The sequence below is a fragment of the Argentina anserina genome, chromosome 5 (genome assembly GCF_933775445.1).
Source record: "Argentina anserina chromosome 5, drPotAnse1.1, whole genome shotgun sequence".
NCBI lineage: Eukaryota > Viridiplantae > Streptophyta > Magnoliopsida > Rosales > Rosaceae > Argentina > Argentina anserina.
Genome location: NC_065876.1, coordinates 24,111,043 through 24,134,498, shown reverse-complemented (window position 1 = coordinate 24,134,498; position 23,456 = coordinate 24,111,043). Strand labels below are relative to the sequence as shown.

The window sequence follows — 23,456 nt, the reverse complement described above, 5'->3', positions numbered from 1 at the left end:
ATTTCTAACATACCCAAATCGATTAGAATAAATTAGAAGGTATAGATGCATTATGTATACAACGTACATCATTTTGTAGGAAAATGGAGACAAATAGAGAGATATAAACAACGTATACAAATGTAGTGAATGAGGAATCAATCTCAATTTTATTGATAGATTTGTGCCCTTATATAAGGGAGTTTACAATGGTCATAGAGTCCTATACAACTTTTAATTCTATCTAATGTAATTTCCTGACAAAGTTTCATGTGACTAATTCAAAGTTGTTAAATGAGTTATATTTGATTAAGCACATTAGATAATATTATCCTTAAACACTCCCCTTCGTGCAGTCCAAACATGGTGCTTTTCTAGTTGCCTCATCAAAAACCTTGCCGAGTAATAAAAACCTTATGAGACAAAAATAATCTAAGGAGAAGGGAAAAAGAGTACATCACACCTTTCAAATTTGAAAGTGACATGTATATGCTAAACTATCGTTAGTGTATATGACTCCCCCTGATTCTTACAATCATGGAAAGTACTCTTATAACTTAAGTATATATACCTTTCACATGCTTTTCAAATGTAGCATGAGGCAAAGATTTAATAAATAAACCTGCCTCAAATTTCCTCATGTCAAAGTTAATCAGTAAAATCTTAAGAAAAACTTGTTACTAATAAAAGAATTAGGGGTGAAAAATACTTAGTATACCTACAAGATATCGTAGAGTTTCCCATGGTTAAAACATAACTAATTTAGGAATGACTTTCATGTGGATCAGATAAATTAGTGAAGCCTACCAAAATATTACAATGAGTTTTGATTTAAAAAAATGACAACACTATAAGGGTTCAATATCATTATGTCTCAATACTTAATTTGTAGAGATCTCTATATTCTTAGGAATATGTTCTAATATGTGAGGCGTCCCTCAATGATAAGCATAATCCATAAATATCATAAATTCATAATGAGATGAATTTGAGTATCAATGATCGATTGAGGTGGCAACACCATTCTGAATTTCGTATAGTGGTGCATATCCTCTTGAGTACACTTCAATTATTGTAGGCATGCTTACAACATGTATATTGATCTCTTCGCTTTATCAATATAAAAAAAAACACAGAAGACATCAAATTTTACATTCTGAAGATTGAGTAGTATCTAAGCACTTCACTGTCATATTTTGTAATTTGAGGATCAAGATGAGACATATTTAGTGGGGACAGACTAGGATATTTCATCTTATTGTTGAACATTTTTTGTTCTTATGTCCGCCTAACGATGGAAAAATTGTTTGCCAAGTATTTTATATAACAGACTACATATATCGATGGAGACTTATGTCCAACATAAATACATAATCATCCATAAGGTTTCATCACATATTGCGGTGTGGCGGTGCAACATTTAACATATTAAATATGTCCGCAAGCTAATTGAATCAATTTATCAAATTCTTTTGGATTCATTGTTAGAGCATAGTGAAAACACTTGTTGTTCTTAAGATAGGATGGTCTCGATAATTACTTGTTTGCATCCGAGCTATGAGGTAATGCAACCTTATGCTCATTATCACTTTATGAAATCTGTTGGTACTTCAAACATAAGTGTACACATAATTATTATACACTTTGTCAATACACTACTACAATAACTCAATCACACAACACATATCAGAAAATAAAATGAAGTTTGCCGCTTGTCTCATGACTAGATTCTTTTTATACAACTAAACTTATCACTATGTGTTGTGTTATCAATGACTTTTCATTTTCAAATTTCATCACACAACACATTTGATGTTTGTGTGTTGTATAAAAATCCCCATCAAACTTTCGCAAAATGCAAAACTGTAGAGACAACAAAATCAAACTACTAGTTGCATAACTGGTACTTTTACAACACACAATATATGTTTTGTTGTTTCAGGGTAACTCATTTTATGTAACATGTTCCAATATGTTCTGGAGGAATGTCAATTGAACTTACTAAAAAGTTTGCACAACAAAAAATAAATATTGTCTTGTAAGAATAATCATTTATACAACTAATACAATTTTTTATGTTGTGTGCTTAGGTTTCAAAACTTTTAGGGATGCCAAGTGCATTGATTGTACAACAGAAAATGAATTTTGTCTTGTATGAATAATCATTTATACAATTTTTGTATTGCGTGCTTATGTTTCAAAACTTTGAACATTTTCTAAGGGATGTCAAGTACATTTGATTGTACAACAGATTATGAATATTGTATTGTAGGAATAATCATTTATACAACTAAAACAACTTTTGTGTTGTGTGCTTAATTACAAAACTTTCAACATGTTCAAATGGATGCCAAGTGCATTTGCTTATACAACAGAAATAAATATTGTCTTGTATGAATAACATTTATACAACTAATACTTTTTTCCCTGTTGTGAGATTATGGTTCGATATGAGCTGGCGAATACCACTTGCAATGGTTGAATGACACTACAACAGATATAGTTTTTTAGTTGTAGGATTTTAGTTTAATGTTTAGAGTTTAGGGTTTAGTTTTTAGAGTTTAGGGACTAGGGTTTAAGGTTTCAAATAAAATTTAATTATATATTTTGATAAAAAAATAATATTTTCATATTATAATAAATAATTTTAAAATAAAAATAATTTTAAATTAATTGAATACAAGTCAATATTATGCCACGTAGGCCATGTTTAACTATTAAATAATATTCAAATAACGAAAATTCTTCGAAAATCATAGAAAATAGCTTAAGTGTTCGAAAATGTCGTCAAAAAAAGTTACGCCCACACGGTAGTACGCTCTACGCACCCGTGTAAAAATTTCCATAGATTTATTTTCGCATAACGCAGCTACCCTTAGGGATGTATAAATATATCTATGATAAGTAGTTTATAACTTTATATATAAGAGTTGACCGGATCGATCAAGAACTAATCGTTGTCGAAAATAAATGAAATTTGTACCTTAACTATATTTAACTATGACGATCACATCCTACGGTCGATTTTTGAAAATATGGTCTACTCGATATAGTTGATTTAGAATACACACGTTCATATATAACGTAGTAAGAATGTTATACCACATTAGTACATACGTCGGGCTTCAAATGATCAATAATCACAAATTGATGAAATTCGATCAATCATTAGATAGTATATGTATGTCATCAACAAAATACTTGTATGGTACCAAATCGACAAGTTTTCGGCAATGTTTAGATCTTGATTCACAAGATTAACCTTAAACACAACCGATGTATACTTATTACACGAAAATTGTTTTTAACTACCCATCTTCGATTTTCTCGATCTTCAAAGAAATTGGACCGTACGTAAGATGTGATCACTATAATAAAATATACCTTTACATATTACATGATTCGCTCACCTATTTACGACAAGATGCGCAATTCACCTTAAACGTATAGTATAAAAAAATATTCACACAACAAAAAAAATACTTGTTTTGTTGTGTGATGGGATGTTAGAATCACTTTTACTCAAGGCCTATCTAGGCGGGAATATTAACGCTTCACTTTAGCATTTCAAAGTTCATTTTGACATGTTAATATATGAATTCATACAACAATAGAGTATAAAACTCTTATGTGAATGAGAAGTCAAACATGTCAATTCCCCTTGGAGGGAAATAATTTGCCCCTAAACTTAAGACACATTGGGGAAAAGTCCTTATATCTCCTTTAGCTGTGTCTCTTCTCTCTTTTTTTCTTCTTTTTTTTCCTCTTTTTTCTTTTCTTTTCTTCTTCTTCGACACTTAGACAGAACATAGAGCGTAGCTCCTGTCAGCGCGACCTCACCAGAACGCAGCTCCGCCATCCCTAGCCTTCTGGCCGGCGCACCACCACCAATATATCTCCCTCTCTTTCCTCTATTGAACCCAGCATGTCCATCCAACACAGATCATGAAAATTGGTGAGATCGAAGGAAGAACCCAACGAACCCAAAATCTGTAATTCCGATCGATTATTCGATCTCTAGCGACGTCCCGACCTGCATTTGGTTAATCCTTGTTTCCCTCTTGATTCTCTACATCCCATAACCCTTAAATTTTCATTTTTGATCCGATTCTAACAAATCCCTCTTTCTGGGTTTGAGTTCATCGATGGACATCACTGTGTTCTTTTCTGGCGACGTTTACGACTACTCATGGTAAGTCAAGCCTCTGTACTTTGATTTCTCATTCCAAATCACTATATACTTCCAATATTCTGATTTGGAACTAATTTGGGTTTAATCCCAATTTTCTGCAAATCTCTTTCTTTCTGGATGCCACCATGTTTTCTAGCAAAGTCAGAGCTTCCTATGCTCGACTCCAACCTTTACAGGTGAGATGGTCATCTCTCGACATTTTTAATTACTCTATTATCTCAGTTTCATGAATTTGAGCTGAATTGGATTTGAGAAATTAGGGTTTCAAATTTTTCCAGCAGTTTGATGATTGTGTTAGATTGTCTACATTAGTTTTTTTGTTGCCATTGAATTGTTTGTCGAATGCTATAATGAATTTTCAAATTTTTGGAATCTTTGGGGTTTTTGCAAGGTGAGAATAGACCCAATGCCTAGTATGTGTGTGATGATTGTGGGAAAACTAGTAAAATATGATGTGGGCTTGTGATGGTTTCTTTCTTTTTTTTTAGTTTTTATTTTTCATCTTCTGAATTTTTTATATTACATAAAGTTTACTACTCTAGGCAATTCTGATTGAAGAGAGACATTTTTAGGTCATAGCTAACCCATAAAGTTTTGGTCATATTAATTGAGTACTCATAGAATGGTGATGGTGTTAAATTAGTGTGATTAATTTGAGAACCTTTTTAACAGCATAAAGTAAGGAACATAGCTTTAGGTTGAAAATTCAAATATTTAGGTTAGTTTTTCAATTTACCTTCTCTAGTGTGTCCATATTATAAAGAAATCAATATTGGGAAAATAATAGAGTTGCCCATATCACTATGATGTAGGAAATAGACCAGTAGAGAAAGGATGTTTGCGCTCGTTGCAACAGGTGTTGCTGCTGAAATTTCTTCAGGTAACCAAAATTTCTTTTCACGAGTTGTTTCCACTTATTTCATTGATTGTTTTTTGTTTCATTGTTTCTTTCTAGTCAAACTACACAGAATATGCAGGGAGTTAAATGTGCAACTAATCTTTGCTCACTCTTATGGCCTCACTGGGCTTGTCCGGATCAGTTTGAAGGTAAGATATTTCTATAATATTTTAAAAAGATAATGGGCAATGTGAAGGATGAGATGATAAATTGCATTAATGGACATATTCATGATCGATTATTTCACAATATGTTTAATTTTGTTGAAGATAAACTACTTACATAATGCAGTGATAGTCATAATTCGTAAGTCTCTCTTTCTTAATCTGAATAGTGGTATCACTGATGTGATATGGTTCTCCTGGAATAGTAATATACTATGTTTGAGTCCAAGCATGAAGATTTCATTTCTGGATAACCTTTGGTTGAATAATCCATGGCTTAAGCTAAGAGGGTACGAAGTTTTATTTTTCATATTCTTATCTAAGACATTTTCAATGTCGGACGAATTTTTTAGATTTTGATAAATTGCATCTTGTCGTCCTTAATTGATTTCTGAATTATTGTTGTTCTTAATAGAGATCTTTGATAGCCGTATTTATTAAAAGTAAAACAACACCTTATCTTTACAGTAGTTATAAGCAGTACATTTGTCTTTCTTAGAGTTTGTTTTGGTCCTTCTAAACTTCTTGGTTTACATTTTAATTTGATGTGCATACTTTCCTTCTAAAATTTATGAATTCTATTTAGTAAACATTGATTTTGATAAAGATTAACCTCAACATCCATAGTTACCAGTTTTTTAAAGGAGTTGTGGCCAAGTAAATTGTAGGCTATAGTTCTGTGTATGATCTCTTGAAACATGAGTGAGTTGGTTAAGTACTAATTACACTAGTTTTATGCATGTAAAATAGTTGGTGATTATATCTTGTCATATGCGTAGAAAACATTGGGTGCTCACTTTTGTCTTTGAAATGCTTTGTCCAAGTTTTTCTATCCAAGTGAATTCATGCTTACACTATCTTGAATTACTTTTCAGTGGGAGCACAGGGGCCAACATGCTTACACCAAAGCTGATATCGATGAGATTAGGGAGTTGGCTGATCATATCCTCACCAAGTGCATATAGGAGCATTATGTGATCCGTTTTTTGCAAGAGGCAAATGGTAGAACTATTTCATTCAATAGTTAGGAATCTGGACAACATTGCTCTTAGCTATATGAATGATTCCTCTATTTATATTTCAAGTACATTATCTAAGTATGGATGTTGAAGTTATTTTAAATAGCTGCTGTGACATTTGGAATCATGTTTCAAATACATTATCTATCTAAGTAAGGATGTTGGAGTACCTAAATGTTGTTGTGACATTTGTGATCTTTTGTTGTGAAGTTTATGATTATCTGCAGCTATTACATTTGTTTTTGCCATGATGATACCATATGAACAATGAAAATGAATTGATTCACACAACTAGTTCATGTTGTTTTAAACTTGATTGGTTGTATGATGTAAATTCAAACAACTACTTAAAGTATGTTTAAACTTGATTGGTTGTGTTATGTAAACTCACACAACTAGTTGAAGTAGGTTCAAACTTTGGTTAGTTGTGTAATGAAATGATCACACAACTAGTTGAAGTCAATCCAAATTAATTGGTTGTGTAATGAAATCCCTCAACTAAATAAAAATGGTTCAGACTAAGATTGGTTGTGCAATGCCAAGTAAATTATAAACAATATTTGTTGTATGAATGGTAAAAATCACATAAACTAATTAGTTGTCTGATAAGGAGCACACAACAAATATTGTGATTTCTATTTGTTATCTGAAAACCACTTGCCGAGGGTCCTGTTAAGGGTGTTGTCAAGGGTGTTGTTGAGAGTGTTGTCAAGGGTGCTGCCGAGCAGCTGCCGAAGATTCTGCCGAGAGTTACACAACTAAAGTTAATCTCTTGTTTGAATGTTTCAATCAAACAACACCGCCATACACAACAGTTTTCTCCTACTTCACACAACTGTGATGCACTCTTGTATGATGAGATTATTGTAGTAGTGATAATTTTACCAACATTTACATCATTGTTTTGTCGAACCAAATAAAGGTCAGTTCGAAAACATAGGCACAAATGCATTCACATAATATCCTTGGAAAAAATAAAATGCTCTAATCCAAAGTTGTAATATTCATATGATTCTCGCCAGATTTGAGGGCTGCAATTTTTAGATTAGAGTCATTGCCATATATTCTTTGAAATCTATGAGATGCTCCTCATGCTTTATCATATCTTTAAATACTCTATTTTGTGCACCTAATTTGACACTTGCCTTGCGATCTCATGTTAATGAGATGGTTCTTAATGTTAGTCACCCATTGGTGATTTTTAATACTATTGGAGTCCAATTTAGTCAATTCTTTTTTTTTGCATGTCTAACATCATGAGAAACATGCATGAAGAAGAATAATTTCTCAATTCCAAAGACTGTTACGACAAATAATATTTCCCATAAATTTGGATTAGACCTAAACTAAATTATATAAAGGTCGTTTGAAATTATTTCTTCGTAGTCATATTGTGTACTTGCTCGTGAAAGTTCTTTATCATAGCAAGTATATTTCTTCAATGCTTGATCATGAAGTTACTTTATCATTGTTAATGCATGCGGAATCCATCCAATGACACTGAAAATGTCCTTCTGGAAATGATTTTGACTGTAAAATGCAATGTCAAGTAAGAACCATGTGCTTGTAGTTCCAACCAAGTGGAGTCGTGGCGGCTCATGAATTCCTTAGAGAACAAACAATTGCACTAACTATCATAACAATTCTCCGTAGGTAGTCTGCTTGGGGGACAGTTGAACCAATTGGACTCGAATACCAATGCCACAATCAATCATTGCAAATATGCCTCCTGCTAAAATGTCGAGACCCTGCATGGCAAAGACTTCGTAAGCATGAGAGTCATGACATACACCTTCTTTCGCCCCATTTTAATTTGTCACCGAGCAAGCAAAATGAAAAGACTTGGCCTGACAAGGTGCCACAAAATGCAACACCATTGACAGCAGCATACACATTCGGAGCGACGATCCAGGCTTGGCATTTTGTTTTTGCACAGTCAATTGCATTAAGATGCTTCAATTGTTGCTTGGCCATCTCTACCGTTCTCTGCTCCTGGATATGAAATCTCAACCTTAATCGAGAGATATGAGGAAAGATATGTGAGAAGAGATCATTGTATGAGGGTTTACTTTGTCTTATCAAACTCAACGCTAAAACTTCGTGTTGATAACGTGTTGTAGGAAATAGAGAAAATTATAGAGATATAAACAATGTATACAAGTGTAGTGAATGATGAATCATTTCAATTTTATTAATAGATTTGTGCTCTTATATAAAGGAGTTTACAGTGGTCATAGAGTTCTATACAACTTTTAATTTTATCTAATGTACTTTTGAGACCAAGTCTCATAGTGACTAATTCAAAGTTAGTATGTGAATTATGTTTGGATAAATACATCATATAATGTTATCTGATCCTTAAACACATCATACCAAAGTTGGTAGAATTATTTTCATTATATGTTTACATTCACTTTCCATTGTATTTTGGTGTCAAAAGTTAAAACTATAAGGAAGTTCAAATTAATCCAGAAGCCTCACAACAACGTACCACATGCCAATAGGCTCAAGAACTCTATAAGCTTTGCCGATCTTTCTCGATCATTTTATCATTTGTCAATCGATCTCTCCGGTGTCATGGCCACATGAGAAACATGTACTCACCCAAATTCCTACTCAACTTAATTGTTTCATCGTCGTTCACTACGTACCTCGATCAGGTTCGTAATAGTTGTGTCAATTGCAAGCATACATGATATAACTTGTCAAAATACAGCAGAAAATACATAAATAGATAGAGGTATTGTATAAATTGAATTCCATTACACATGAATCACACCACACTCTTCAACAGCTAACTGATTGAAAAAATCAGTAGCCATGTATATATGTGATCGAGTTTGTGGCTCTTACGCGAATCAAATCAATTACACGCACTACAACAAACGCTTGTGGAATCCAAATCACCAAATGTTATAAAACGGACCCGCCAAAAGTATCTCTTAATATTCTGAACACAAATGTCCTACTCTGAACAAATAGAGCCCCTATAGTGCAGCAGTGCTATACCACTAGATGGCGTTCCTTTGTCTGTGTATATATATTAGTTTCCAAAGAATGATATCATTGTAGAAGCTTAATCTTGTTCCTAATCTTAATAGAAATTTTTTATTCTACGGAATAGTCTGATGAATATTGTGACCATAGATTGTCAAGTTCGATCAGATCAAACGAGATTCACAGTATAAAAAAGCACCGATTGACAGAAACATATATAGGTCAAACTTGGTCACACCTAGTTATAAAATTCAAAGTACGTAACTGTCTGATATGATGTTTTTTTTTTTTGAAAAAACCCGATATGATGATAAAATATAGTACGTGATTATGTCATTTGTGTTATATATGCAAAGGCCTTACCTAAGGATCCCACAGAGAATCTTGTAGCGTATTACCCCATTGGTTAATGTTAATCCCCTCATCGTCGTAGTCATTAGAGAACATCATGGATTCCTCAAACATGTGAGTTTCAGACATTTGCATCCACATCTTGGGCGAGTCCAAGGGCGACTCATTAATCGCCTGAATTTGACTCGGCGACAGCCTCACCGTCACCGGAGCTACCCCGTTCGAGCTAGAGCTCCCAATCTCACAATGATCTGTTGCCATCCCCGAGTTTTCAGTGTCACCATCGTTGCTCCTCAGCTTTAGGGCCGCTTCATGAGCAGCCATGCGTATGTCGTCAGGGCTCGAGCTAGAAGGGTGTGGCAGGTAGTTGACAAGTTCGGGGAAGTTGAGCCTGGCCTCACGTCCTCGAAAATGAAATGCGGCCACGTCGTATGCTGCGGCAGCCATCTCAGGTGTCTCAAAGCTCCCTAACCAAATTCGGGTTTTCTTCCCGGGCTCGCGAATCTCGGACACCCATTTGCCCCATTTCCGCTTGCGGACGCCTCTGTAGGCAGAAGTTGCAGCACCGTACACAGTGCTGGTGGTGGAATTGGGGTCTCCCATGCAACACAGACTCGAGCTAGTTGAAATGTTTGGTAAAGTTGGTGTTGTTTGATATATCGAAGCAGATGATTCGATGGAAGATAAGGTAATCCAGATCAGGTATTTATAGAGGTGAGAATCTGTGGGGGTAATATGACTGAACCTGGGAGAAGAAGAGAGGAAGCGAGCTTCCACGTAGTTGCATAATTCTGTATGTGCATGCTTTTAAATTATATAACTATCTTCTCATTGTTTTGGAAGATCACACTAATTTTATAAAAAATAACTAATTAAAATTAAAATCTGGGCGAATGAAAGTTCATGCAATGATGAATCAGAACATTGACAAATTAGTGATGGATTATTATAAAATCTGGGTGAGGGAATGATGATGCAGAGAACCGAAGAAAGATTAATGGATCAAGAGAGGGACTCTTTAGGGTTCCTGTAGAACGCGGTTTGAAACCAGGTGGCATGAAAATTGGACCCACCGATCGTGTTCTAAAACAGAGCTTAAAATTTTGTGTGTAGGTTTGGTAAGAGATAAAAAGATATACATAGATGTGATGTAATGCTAAGACACTGAGAGGTACTGAAATTGGTTTAATATGATATATATATATATATATATATACTTGAAAACTATATAGATCGATGATAAACAAAGAAGAAAGACAAGGAACAAAACATACCCAAGTTCAAAAGCAGCTTGACCGATCGATATGCAGTATCTCTTGAAACTACTTAATTTTGACGACATCAGACATCATAATAGTTTCTAAATGATCGAGCTATTCAAAAAGAGAATTTTCATTGTTTTAATTGGCTGGTCTAAGCTGGGATCATCTACAGTACTTTAATGTATACCATGTCCTTATACTATAAAATTACAATTTATCTAAACTTAATTTAAAACATTAACAACAAAATTAATGACAGATATTCCGATCAATCTAGCCTGACGTGAGATGATCCCTAGATTGGTATCTGCCTTGAAGTACCTGAATGAGAAAGCAATAACCAACCGATCAGGTGGCCAAAATTTGACTGTGCATACAGTCATACCATTGATCTATATATTTAAATTGATTGGCCATACTCATGGCCGGCCCTTGGGGTAGCGCATTGGGCCATGGTAAAAATGTTTTTTACTTATTTATTAGTAATTAAATTTAATATATTTTAAAAAGTAAAATCATCTTCTTAGGCATTTATAATTTTATTATTTTAAAAAAAATCTCGCTATTTTCATTCTTTCATTATCTTTTAAATTCTCAATTTTCTTATTCATCATCAAGAAAACTCACTGCATGAATTAAGGAGTTTGATTTCAAAGAAATTTATTAAGGGCCTTTTTTTTTTTGCGGCACGGGCCTCAAATCATACTCAAAGAATTAAAAATCAAATAATCATTAGATACTAATTGATACCATACCCTACTAAGTAACATTGGAAAATTGTAAAATGTTGTTTTTTCGTATACACACACGTGTTCATATATTTATACGCGGAACACAATGAAATCTACATCATCCTACATATGTTTAAGCTGGCTAATTAATCAGGAAACTATATACAGTATCATGGTGGTATTTTCATACACCTTCATGTAACATTTGTTCCTGCTGATCAATGTAAAAAGTGAAAAACTATTAGTCAAATCATATATTTTAACTTCCTGATGATTTTTTTTTTTTTTTTGCATTGAGAGAGCTCGTCTTCCAGTTCTAGCTAGACTTCTAGTGAGTTCAATCATGTGGTATCGAATTCCCCTATGAGTAATAATGATTCTCAAAGTTAAAAAAACGATACATAATTTGATAGATTTTAACCATAATCAAGCTGGAATACTATAAGTATATTTGAGGAAGAAGTGGATACACGTACGATGCATGGTCATGTTGTGTGGCTCGATACATACCACAATAGGAAATGAGTTCATGAGTTACATAAATCAGGATGGAGTATAAGAAACGTACGGGTTGGATTATTGCTGGAATACTAATACCGACACGTTTTGGAATAAAATCGGGTTAGTAAACATGAACAATAGTTGAGTCTCCACAACACAATACGTACTACGTACGTACATACATAACGTACATACCAAGGCTGTAGTTGAGGAGTAGAGTGTAGTGGAAAGATATAGGTTTAAGCCCGAGCATTATTTGACTTGAGAGATTTCCCTCTTTTAATTTTCTGGTTTTGGTTAAGGTTTTCACCTATTGGCTGATTTGCAACTTTGTAGAGAGAGCGGGTCCAGTTAGCTAGTGACCCAGCTAGCTATTGTGGTGTTAGTGATCGACGCTCAGAAGCACTTCAAAAATGCACAAATAGGAAGTGTAAGTTTTATTGGGTAACAACTCGATGGCATATTGGCGTATATAATCACTTTCAGGAACGGTTTCTTTAGTGTAATTAAAACAGCTGGATCTTGCTAAGCTGCAATTATCGATTGAAAGCTAAGGTGGTGCTACGTATGCTTCAATTCAAACCCAACTCAATTGTTCTTCTTCACAATTGACACAACCACATATATCCAACTTCTAATATCAAGGGTGTCATCGAGTAGTGCTTTGTTTTCCTTAGCTACCTGCAAAGATACAGTCTCAGCGTTCGTTTGAACCCTAAGAACAAAGGACTTCATCCATCTTCTTTTATTTCTTTTACCACTCACTTTCTTAATTTGATATTCATGTAAAACTCACTATGAGTTTCGATAGTGCAATGACTGAATGACATGTAAAACTCACCATGAGCCATGCCAGATTAAAATCGAATTATGTGATTTGGGTACTTTCAATTCGAGATTTACTTTAGAGAAAATTAATTTGTTCTTCTAGCTAGAATTTTGGATTTTACTTAATCTTCTAGTTATAAATAAGATATCCTTGCTTGTGGTGGTTATATTAATAATGTTTAGTTTGATGAGACTTCTGACATAGTACAAAATGTACTTTACGAGAATATGTGTGGTATTACGGGGCTTTGACTCTATGTCCTCTCTGGTTGCATAATGTTCTTATTATTAATAACAATTGCGACACCTAATTTCCATCAAGTGATCTACCTTTAAAAAATATATTGTCTTAATTCATCCTCGAGAAAACAATTTTTTTCATTTCGCTTTTAAATTTTAGGAGAATTTTACTTGGGTAGAAAGGTGGAGTGCATCAAAACGTTAAGTTCTTTTACCGTTGGGTCCTTACATCATCTTCACTCTCTTTACTTGATACCGTGCTCGTATAGTTCCCCGACCCCATCAAGAGACTGCTACCAACCTTGTAACATATTCTACCCCATTTTCAGTAAGCAATGTGCAAATGCATAATTTTGGCCAAAGCTTCAGATCATCATCTCCAGTGGCGGAACCAAGATTTGATCTTAGGAGGTTATTTAATACCGAATCATCGATCACAAGTTCAAAAATAAAAAGACACTAATATCATACTAATTTAACATTATTATTCAATAGCTTCAAAAGAATCCAAAAATCAATTTAAGATAAAACATAAATGTTTCATATCTTATAAATAAAATCGAATTCGAAACTCAAAAGATATGAATAAAATGCAACATAGAGTTGAACTCATGAACCCCTTTTTATTAGCATAACACATTTGCCAATTGAACAAACACAATTTACTGGTTATATCAATCACTCATAAATTAATAATAAAATTTGACATTAAGAATGAGTCGGGCTACGAGCCGGCCGTATAATATACCATATGGACATGGTTTTGAGTCGGCCCAAGACTTGAAAAAGGTCCCGGTACCCTACTTATTCTAAAACGGGCCGAGTAAAGCCCGTCCATTAGTGTGGGTCGGGCCGGCCCGCAACTCAATTTTTTTGGATTATGTTTGGGTATATCTGTCGGGCTTAAATTACAGACCTAATCTAAATTGATTGGTATTATTTTAAAGTATATATTTGATGATATAGTCACGTGAGAATAAATGAGATTTGACTCATTTATAACTTCTAAGATAGTTGATGTAATATTAATTAAGAAATACTTTATATATTTACTCTACTTTATAAATAACCTATACAAGATATAGGATTGGGAAAAGTTGGAGTGTGTCCAGGACCGGGAGGGCCTAAATGTTGCTCCGCCCCTGCTCATTTCACTCAAGTATATATGATGAGTACCTAACAACTCGATCGATCGAACTCAACCGCAGTAACGCACTAGTAAGTTAACCGACACGGATTATCAATCGTAACCAGTGCCATTACAAACTACAATTAATAATCTAGAGTTCTAAATATGCTTTAGGTTTCAACATCACTCAATCTCTTAAAATGGATCTATTACATGATCATAATTTTCATTCACTGAATGAAGAGCAAGAACCTTTGTCTTGGCTCCCACACCGACAACTTTGGCCCAAAGCTTCAAATGAGTGTGTACAAACTTTAATTAGTTGGTGTATACTAAACAAGATTAAGCATTACTATATATTTTCTGGGTTCACAAGCTGCATCCGTCCTGTTTGATTGGAAAAGGGGAAGGGATCGAATAGACCAATATTGCCATGGGTTTAAAAAGTCTGAATTATATTAAGAATGATGAAATTAAAGTGATTGAGAATTTAAGATGCATGGACATGGATAATGCTGAGAGGAAAACAGCTGCAACACACAAAGTTTAGCATATATAAACTACATTGCTTTGTTTTTGACTCAAATTCAATGACTTCAGCGGCAAATGATGGATTAGTAGGTGTTTATTTGTTTATCATTGAAGATTTGGAATGTATAAAATTGTTGGATTTTGTGGGGCTTAATGGATTGAAATGGCGGTGGTCGTGTCGGATGCTACTGGTCTTTTGACTGTTGCAAACCCCGCGAATAAAACTGATGGATACATCAGCTTTGCACCGGAAACATCTAATGAGAACCACATTTTCAAGTCATATATGTCCAAATATTGTGTTCATACTTGATACATAAAAATGAGTATGTTGACCAAAACGGGTAGTGATGAGATCAAAGTCATTGCTGCGATCAGTTTCTATAAAAACTTATTGAGTAATGACAGGTAGCCCATAATTTCAGAAACCATCTAGAATTCATATTTTATGTGGCTCTTGACGTGGCAAAACAAGTTTTGATAATTAATTATTTTTTATTAATTGATTTAATTATAGTCTTTCTTAATTATGAAAATATTTTTTTTACTTTTTAATTAATATTTTAAGAGATATTTTATTCATACTTCTTAAATTGGTACATACACCTCTTTAGTGAGTGAACCTTCAATTTACTTTTACAATATAGTGAAATGCTATTTAAACCTCCCCATTTTTTTTTCAAAATGCCCATAGTCCAATTAAATCAATAAAATGTTATTCATACCTCCAATATTGTTGATTGGACCTCCTTTAATTTTGAACATTTGACAATGATATTTTTTATTTAATAACTTTTGTCGAGATTCAAAGTCTGTTTGTTTAAATTACAGTACATCATCAAATATATTTATCTCCAAGTTCTTTGATCTCAACATTAATCATGGAAAATGCGGTAGAACAAAAAATAAACTCATTGTAATTAGAAGCTAAAAACCACAAAAATTTTCAACCGAATGCACGAGTATTATATTTCAAAAAATCAATTAGTCACTGCCTACAAATTATATAACATTTTAGAATGACATAAAATATTACTTAATCATCAATTGTGAATGATTTTGGATATATAGTTTTTGGACAAATTTCATTACAAAATCTTCAATTTCTTCCATGTTGTATCGCACATATGTATGTTGGGAATACAAATTTCTCGTCCTTAAGACTTATGTTGTGAAACCAATGACTCATTTTATTTAATTTATATTTGAACTCTTATGTCTGTTTTGGTCATTTTATATGCGTTGACTTTTTTCATTGTTGATTTGAAAAAAGGAGGAGGTGTATGTATCACTTTAGAATGTATGAATAGAAACTCTCATCTTTTAAATCCATTTTTTTTCTTTATCTATCCAATGAAGATAGAAAAGAATTGCTCCTAGCCAATAGCTCAATAAGGAAGCATTCTCACATTCGTGTTCTCTTCTATATTTGTATAGAAATGGTCTTCAATTGATCGATCATCACGTCTTGTATTTGAAGTTGTTTCCTCACAAGAACCTCCTCATACAGTTAATCTGGTTAGATTATTTTTTTTGCCATCGTAAATTCGTAATTATAGAGTTCCAATTAAGAAGGTGGATCTTGATTTGTGTATAGGATGATTATATATGGTTTTCTTCTTTGATCCTGCTACTTTTCTATAATTTTGTTTTTCTCTACAATTGATCTTTTGCGCAATAAGTTTTCTGCTAAAGTTGTGTAAATTTTCACCTTCCGGTCCCTCTTTAGAACTTGGCGACTCCTCTTCAATCCCTTGTATTATTCACATTCCTTGTTACAAATAATTTTTTTTTCTGGGTCTAAATAACCAGGATTCAGAGATGAAGGATATGATCAATTAAAGAGAAAGGTGAAAGGGTTGAGGAGAGATTGACGTGAGAGGAGGAAAGAATTTTTTTTTTAACTCTGATTAGATTAGGTAAAAGAAAAAATTTGGGTTTTAAAAAAATCATAATTAAGAAAAATAGAATTAATAAAGGAATAAGAAAATTGTGATTTGATGACATAGCTTTGTCATGTCAGGTGCCACATAAGGTGGGTTCTAGTTGGTCTCCCAAATTGTGGGTTATTTAGCATTACTAAAACTTATTATAGGAGATTTCTTTTCTAAGTTAAACTCAAATATAATTTTTTTTCAATCTATACCCAAATTAATTATTGTAACCTTGTTGCTCGGCTTTATTTCTATAATTAACATTTAGAATCATATTTGCACATCATAAATTGTTATTTGTACCTCCATTGTTGTTTGAATGCATGAACGCGGTGGGATAGCAATCGATTGTCGTGAGAACAAAGTACAGAACCCTAGCCACTCTAGTCTTCTCCCTAAGAGTGATCGTCGTCCTCCTCTGATCTTTTTTTCTCTCGTCTGGTGGTAGCCATCACCGACATGATTTTTGCCTTTGCTGGGGATGGTTTGCTGCCGGACGGGTTGCCTTTGCCCTTCCGTTTGTTTTGGTGAGGCTCATGTTAGATTTCGGGTTTCGATCTACCTAGTTTCCTCCTCGGTGATGTGGTTCATATGCTTTGCGGTGATCGGTTTTATGGCGGGAGGCGTGGCGGTGTTGCTGTGTCTTGGAGTCTCTTGACAATATGTGCGTGATTCAACCATTGGGCTAGATTTTTCGGGTGTATCTAAGTCTCCTCTATGTGGTAGCCTACTAGTGGTGGTGGATGGTGGTTAGTGGTGTTTTCGCAGGGTGTCGGGTCGCTGATCCGAGGGGCTACTGGTTTGGTTTGGTCCGAATTTGGCTGTGGGCTCTCTCTTGCATTGAGCTTTATGGGTTTTGTTGCTTTGTTATGTCAGATTCATTCTTATTTTAATTTGAAAATTAAAATTATCTTTTTAATTTTGTTTATTTAGTTTTAGTTTAATTTCTTGTAGTGTGTCGTTTTTCTTTTGACTTGTATTAGGTCTTTTGGCTTCCCATATTTGATCATGACTACAGAAGCCGTCGTGCTTCATTGCTAAAATAGGGTGCTTACTACATGTCTCCTTGGTTTTTTTGGGGTTCTTTTATGTCTTCCGTGATGTAATTGTGGCTCAAGCCATAAATACTTGTCTACCAAAATGTGATAGCGGTTAGATATGTAGAGTATTTGGCTTCCTCAGCTCTTATTCAATGAAATTATTTCCATCCTCAAAGAGAAAAAAAAAAAACGCATGAACGCTGGCTTGAGTCATCGAAACATTGTAGCACCTTGTCCTAGGGATTGGAAATGGCCTTAACTCCCTATTAAACGCACCTGGGTTTGTTTGCACTTAGAGCAGAAGATGTCTGCGTTGTCATCAGTCTACATCTTAAAATCTCATATGTTTTTGTATGCACCACGTGCAGCTCCGGGATGTTATTTTAGCCGTCTATTTGCTTTAATCACCGTGCATCTATACTAAGTCGTTAATTTTAACCATTCAAAGTGAGTAGTATATACACATCACGCAACGGAAACTCTCACATAAATTCTAGTCATTTCCTTTTACAATGTTGGTCGCATCTCCGGTCTACATTTTGCTACACACAGTTATACACCCGTTAACCTGAACACGTGTGATGTACTAAGATGAGTTCGAACTAGAGGTGAAAAATGGGCCGGGCCGGGCCGATCCATTTTAAGCGGGCTAAAATCGTGCCCGTGTCGTGCTCGGGTTGACCTATTTATTTATCATATCAGGCTCGGACCGGCCCATTTATTTAAATATTAAGCCCGGTCGGGCCCACGCCCCAAGCCCATGTTGGGTCTGTGCCGGGCTAAGAAGAGGGCCGACCCGGCCTATTAGCAATATATGACACAATTAAAATAAAAAATATTATGTATTTAGAATATTTTTTTATATAACTATTTAGAATAGTAAAATAAATAAAATACTACAACATATTTCATAATCTTATTTCTAAAACATTACGTATGTCAAAACAATGACTTTTTTCACTATTTTGATAATATTTGTGAAATATTATAGTTAAAATAATGAAATAATCAAGAGATTTTAATTTAGAAAGTTTAATATTCAAGTCTAAAAATAATAATTGTTTAAATATTTATATAAATAATATAAAATTATGTGTTTAACCGGCCGGCCTAAGAATTTATCGTGCCTAGACCGTGCCGGGCTAAAAACGGACTCAGACTGTGCCGGGCCTATGTACCAAAATATCTTGGCCCGGTCCGACTCATTACAATAACGGGCTTGGACCGAGACCAATTTTTAACAGGCCGGGCTTGGGCTTTTGGGCCCATTTGCCACTTTTAGTTCGAACGAACAAAATAAACCCCATCCATACGACACTCGTTACCGTCCACGATGCTGACGATGATAAAGCCCGCCGTATTCTCATCACCTCTCCTCAACCTCACCAAATCTCCACCCTCTCAATTCCCCACTTCCACCGCCGCAGCTGCCGCGACACCATCCACATGGAACTCGCAGCCCCTTCAGTTTCGGGTGTCCTCGTCACCCAATTCGACGGCCGAGGTTGCACCGTCATCCCCGCCGAATATCGAGGGCGAAGAACTGGAATCTGGAGCGGACATTGTGCGGAAGTTCTACGACGGAATCAACCGCCAGGATTTGGCTTCAGTTGAGGAGCTTATTGCTGAGAAATGCGTGTACGAGGACCTTGTGTTTCCTCGGCCTTTCGTTGGTCGTAAGGTAAACCTTATCTCTTATCTGACCCTTAATTACTATGTGCCTTCAGTACTTGTAGTTCAGTCAGTAGAATTATGTGTGATTAGAGTCCGTTGGCCCCCGCGGTAAGATTGAAAATTTCTTTTAATTATTGTGTAATTATGTGTGATTATAGTCAAAATGTTATAATTATAGTATAATTGTGTATAGTTATGACATAATTGTATATAATTATGGTAAAATTGTTTTATATATATGGTATAATAACTATAATTATGCATTAACTAACATTTAATTCAAAATTTAATATATATTGGCCTCTTCGGATACTTGTTTCAAGATCCGCCACTTAATCTCAAAGCTGATAGAAACTACTCAACAACATTGTACAAAGAAAGTTTGGAAATGATCGAGTGTTGTTGAAATATTTGTTGGTTGATGTGCTGTAGATGTTTCTTGTTTTCCAAGGTACTCATAGGCCTCAAATTGGCCACCAAATCCCTAGTTCTAGGTCCAGTTTACTAGTATAACTGCCATAGAGTTTAAATGGCTGTATGCTGAATAACAGAATTAGTGGTCTTCTGGCATAAACATTTTCGTGCAGGATCCCGACTCAAGGACCAAGTGACATGTCGCTTTAGGTGTTTAGTAACAACTAATTTGAAGCCAAAATAAAGTCCCTAGTTTCTGCATTCCAGTGTTTCCAGTATATAGATGGATTCATCAACATTGAGTTGAACATTCTCACATAGAGTTAAAACCCCAAGATATATACAGCTGGACTTTAAGATTCCTAATTCCCTTTGGCCTCATTGCCTCCATCCATTATGATGTGGCCTCTATTGATTTTTAGGAAGACATAAACTATTTGCACATAGAGGCCTAAAATGCCAATTCCATAGGTACCAACACAAAAGAGAGCAATATGAATTCCATCAGCATCTATAGAATAGGCCTGAAGATTAGTCGAAAGCCAGACTTCACAGTCCAAGTTACGAATAAGAGTTGCCATATTCCCCCCTTGGGCTATCCTTCATATAAATGGTTTCATTTTAGGGGAAACCGTGAGTTTCAAATACAGTTCCAAGGAAAATAAGGCCATTCTTCACCTGTAAAGAAAGAGTCTTAGCATAACTTACCCTGGATTCACTGTTACATGGTTTGACCCATGTTTGCTCAGGTTCTTGAAGGATAACCTAGTGGAGTGCAAAATGATTTTTCTGCACAATGTCAGCATGCAACTTCATGAAAGCCCATCACTTATTTCTGGAAAATCTGCTACTTGCAGTCAAAGGAAACACCATCACGTAGATCCACCTAAGGCAGCTGAACCAAAGAAATTATTGAAACTAGCTTACAAGCCATTCTGAATCTTTTAAGTCATAATCTGTTTTAGAGTGTAGCACACATTCACAATGCTGTAATTCCTTTCGGAGTTATTAGACACACCCCTCTAGGCTTCATATTATTGCTGTGAATAGATTCAATTGAAAAATTCTAGTAGCAAAGACTAAAGTTATCATGATGAAGCCTACAGCTACAGCTCAGTTTGACTAAAAAATGTTTGGTTTATATTAGCTCAGGCCAACAGCTTTGATAGCCAAATGCCTTAGATTTAGGTTTACATACAATTTTTTTGACAAAGATGTTTTTTGTCCTCCTATCAATTCTGTAAATTCCCCCAGAAATGTCTAGAGGACGCGTGCTTAGTGGTTTGCATTGATTGCACTGGACAGATGTAGTGACTGATTGGATTAAGGTCAGTCTACTAGCCACAGAGGGACCTTACTTTTCCTGGAGCCGCAAGAGTATTACTTAACACACCTGTTAACAATCCTAACTAATTGAAATGTAGCATAAGAAAAGAGGATCAGATCATTGGCAAAAACTGGTGAGAGCTACCAGGACAGCTTGAGACAGTTCAATTAGTTTCCTCAACCTTCCTTGTAATTCCATTGTAATAATATAGGATGCTTAGATATATGGTGATTGAAGATCACTTTGCCTTATACCTCTCTAAGGGGTAAACGCCACAATTAGCTCTCTTTAATGTGAACTTGATCGGTGAGTTTGGATGTGTTGGACAAAGCTGGGGTAGAGTAATGTTTTTCATCTAAATATCTTGCGACACGTTGAATAGGTTTCCTGGTCACTAATCCCTTCATGTCCTGGTTGCTGGTCTGGTGCAATTTTATAGGCACAAACCCTCATTTTGCATTGTCTGCCAGGTGTTTTCTTGATCGTTAGTGTAAAAGTTTGGGTTTAAACCTGTCTTTGTCAATTTAGCTTCTCAAACAGGACATGGGATGGTAGATAACACTTTAAACATTTTTTGCTGTGCCTTCTTCTCATGGAAATTTTTTGGCTTCAATTGATGTGCAGGATATACTCCAGTTTTTTAGAAAGTTTAATGATTCAGTCGGCAAAGACCTCCAGTTTGTTATTGATGATATCTCCACGAAGGATTCTACAGCAGTTGGGGCCACATGGCATTTAGGCATGTGGATGGAAGTTACATTACTTTGTACATCTAGGATCTGTTGGATAGTTCTTAACTGGAGTAATTAATATTTTCAGAATGGAATGAGAAGCCTTTCCCCTTTAGCAAAGGATGTAGCTTTTATCGGTTGGAGGTCATAAATGGCAAGAGACAAATAATGTAAGTTTTTTTTTTAATAACTTGCATATATCCACTATATGTTCCACCACCTCACATGGATGCACACCGTACATGCGTTCAAGGCAATCAACCCCGCCAAGAATGCCTTTAACTGTATCTGTCTCCAAGAGCGCTGGGTTTGTATAAAAGCTTCTACTGATAGAGTGATAGGTATTCTAAGCCTAAGGTTCATGATGCAAAATCCATATCGGATTCGCATCCACACACTTCCAATCTTCGTTGAATTCTGGAACTAGGGGTTTAATTTCAAATTTTGTGTCCATGATGCTTTTGTTACTTTCCAAGTCATTCTTCAGTTATCTGCACTTTGTTATGAATCAAGTCTTTGGATAGAGTTATGTTGTGAAACTAAGTTTGTATTTGAATAACAGCTATGGTCGAGATAGTGTTGAACCTGCGATCAAGCCCGGGGACTCTGTGCTGGTAAGTTGGTCTCAGCATACACACTTTAGACACTGTTATCATCAATTTTTTAACACTGACATAAGGTGACTCCAAAAATAAAAAGAAGATATAGCCATAACAAGTTATATTTGAACACTTGCTCACCATTTGATAATAGAAAGATTAGTGAAAAACACAGCAGATATAGCCACAAGTATATGATTATATATCTTTCATTCACTTGTATGCGTGTTCCCTCTTAACATCATACTACTCTATCATGATAATGGCCGGCATTGCATAAATGTTCAACAATTAGCATGGTCGTCCAATTTTCTCAAACTTCATTACATCTCTATTCAGTCTCCTTTGCAGCCTAATTGGGCACAAACATCATAGTATCAGACATGAATTTGAATTTGTTCAATTGAAATTCCACATATTACTCTTTCACTTCTCTTAAATTTGTATGTGATGTACAGGTAGCCATCAGAGGCGTGGCTTGGCTTCTTCGACAATTCCCTCAGCTGGTCGACCGTTTTTAAGTAGTTGTATAGGGTGCAGTTACTCATTTACACTGAAATTGTGAACTTGTATAAAAGAAGTAAATTGTGTATATGCTTTACAGTGATATTGTACATGTATTTTCTCACCTTTACATACGATATATCAATATAAACAAGGTTTCTAACATTTGGGTTTCCTTCAATGCCAAAAAAATATGCTCATGAGATATGAACTAAATGATCATTATTAGTGATTCACACTGCTAATTAGTTGCGTCACTTCGCATGAGAGTAGATACATGGAAACACTAATATGAAAGCAAAAACCAAAAACCCGGCGGGTGCTGTGGTTAACTAACAGAGATCCACATGGCGCGACCTCATTGGTTGAAGGCGCGCCCACCACTTTCTTAAATTCATCCCAAAATTTCAA

General features: G+C 35.0%; 2 protein-coding genes across 2 annotated transcripts; one reads left to right on the top strand and one right to left on the bottom strand.

Moving 5' to 3' along the window:
* Positions 1-9,413: 9,413 nt before the first annotated feature.
* LOC126794861 (ethylene-responsive transcription factor ERF021) lies at positions 9,414-10,356 on the bottom strand. Its single transcript, XM_050521654.1, has one exon. It carries the CDS (start codon positions 10,201-10,203, stop codon positions 9,613-9,615), a length of 591 nt encoding a protein of 196 aa, XP_050377611.1. The 5' UTR covers positions 10,204-10,356; the 3' UTR covers positions 9,414-9,612.
* An 8,773-nt stretch (positions 10,357-19,129) lies between these two features.
* LOC126795787 (uncharacterized) lies at positions 19,130-23,217 on the top strand. Its single transcript, XM_050522543.1, has 5 exons — positions 19,130-19,477; positions 21,836-21,950; positions 22,031-22,112; positions 22,505-22,556; positions 23,000-23,217. Exons 1-5 carry the CDS (start codon positions 19,130-19,132, stop codon positions 23,060-23,062), a joined length of 660 nt encoding a protein of 219 aa, XP_050378500.1. The 3' UTR covers positions 23,063-23,217.
* Positions 23,218-23,456: the final 239 nt, after the last annotated feature.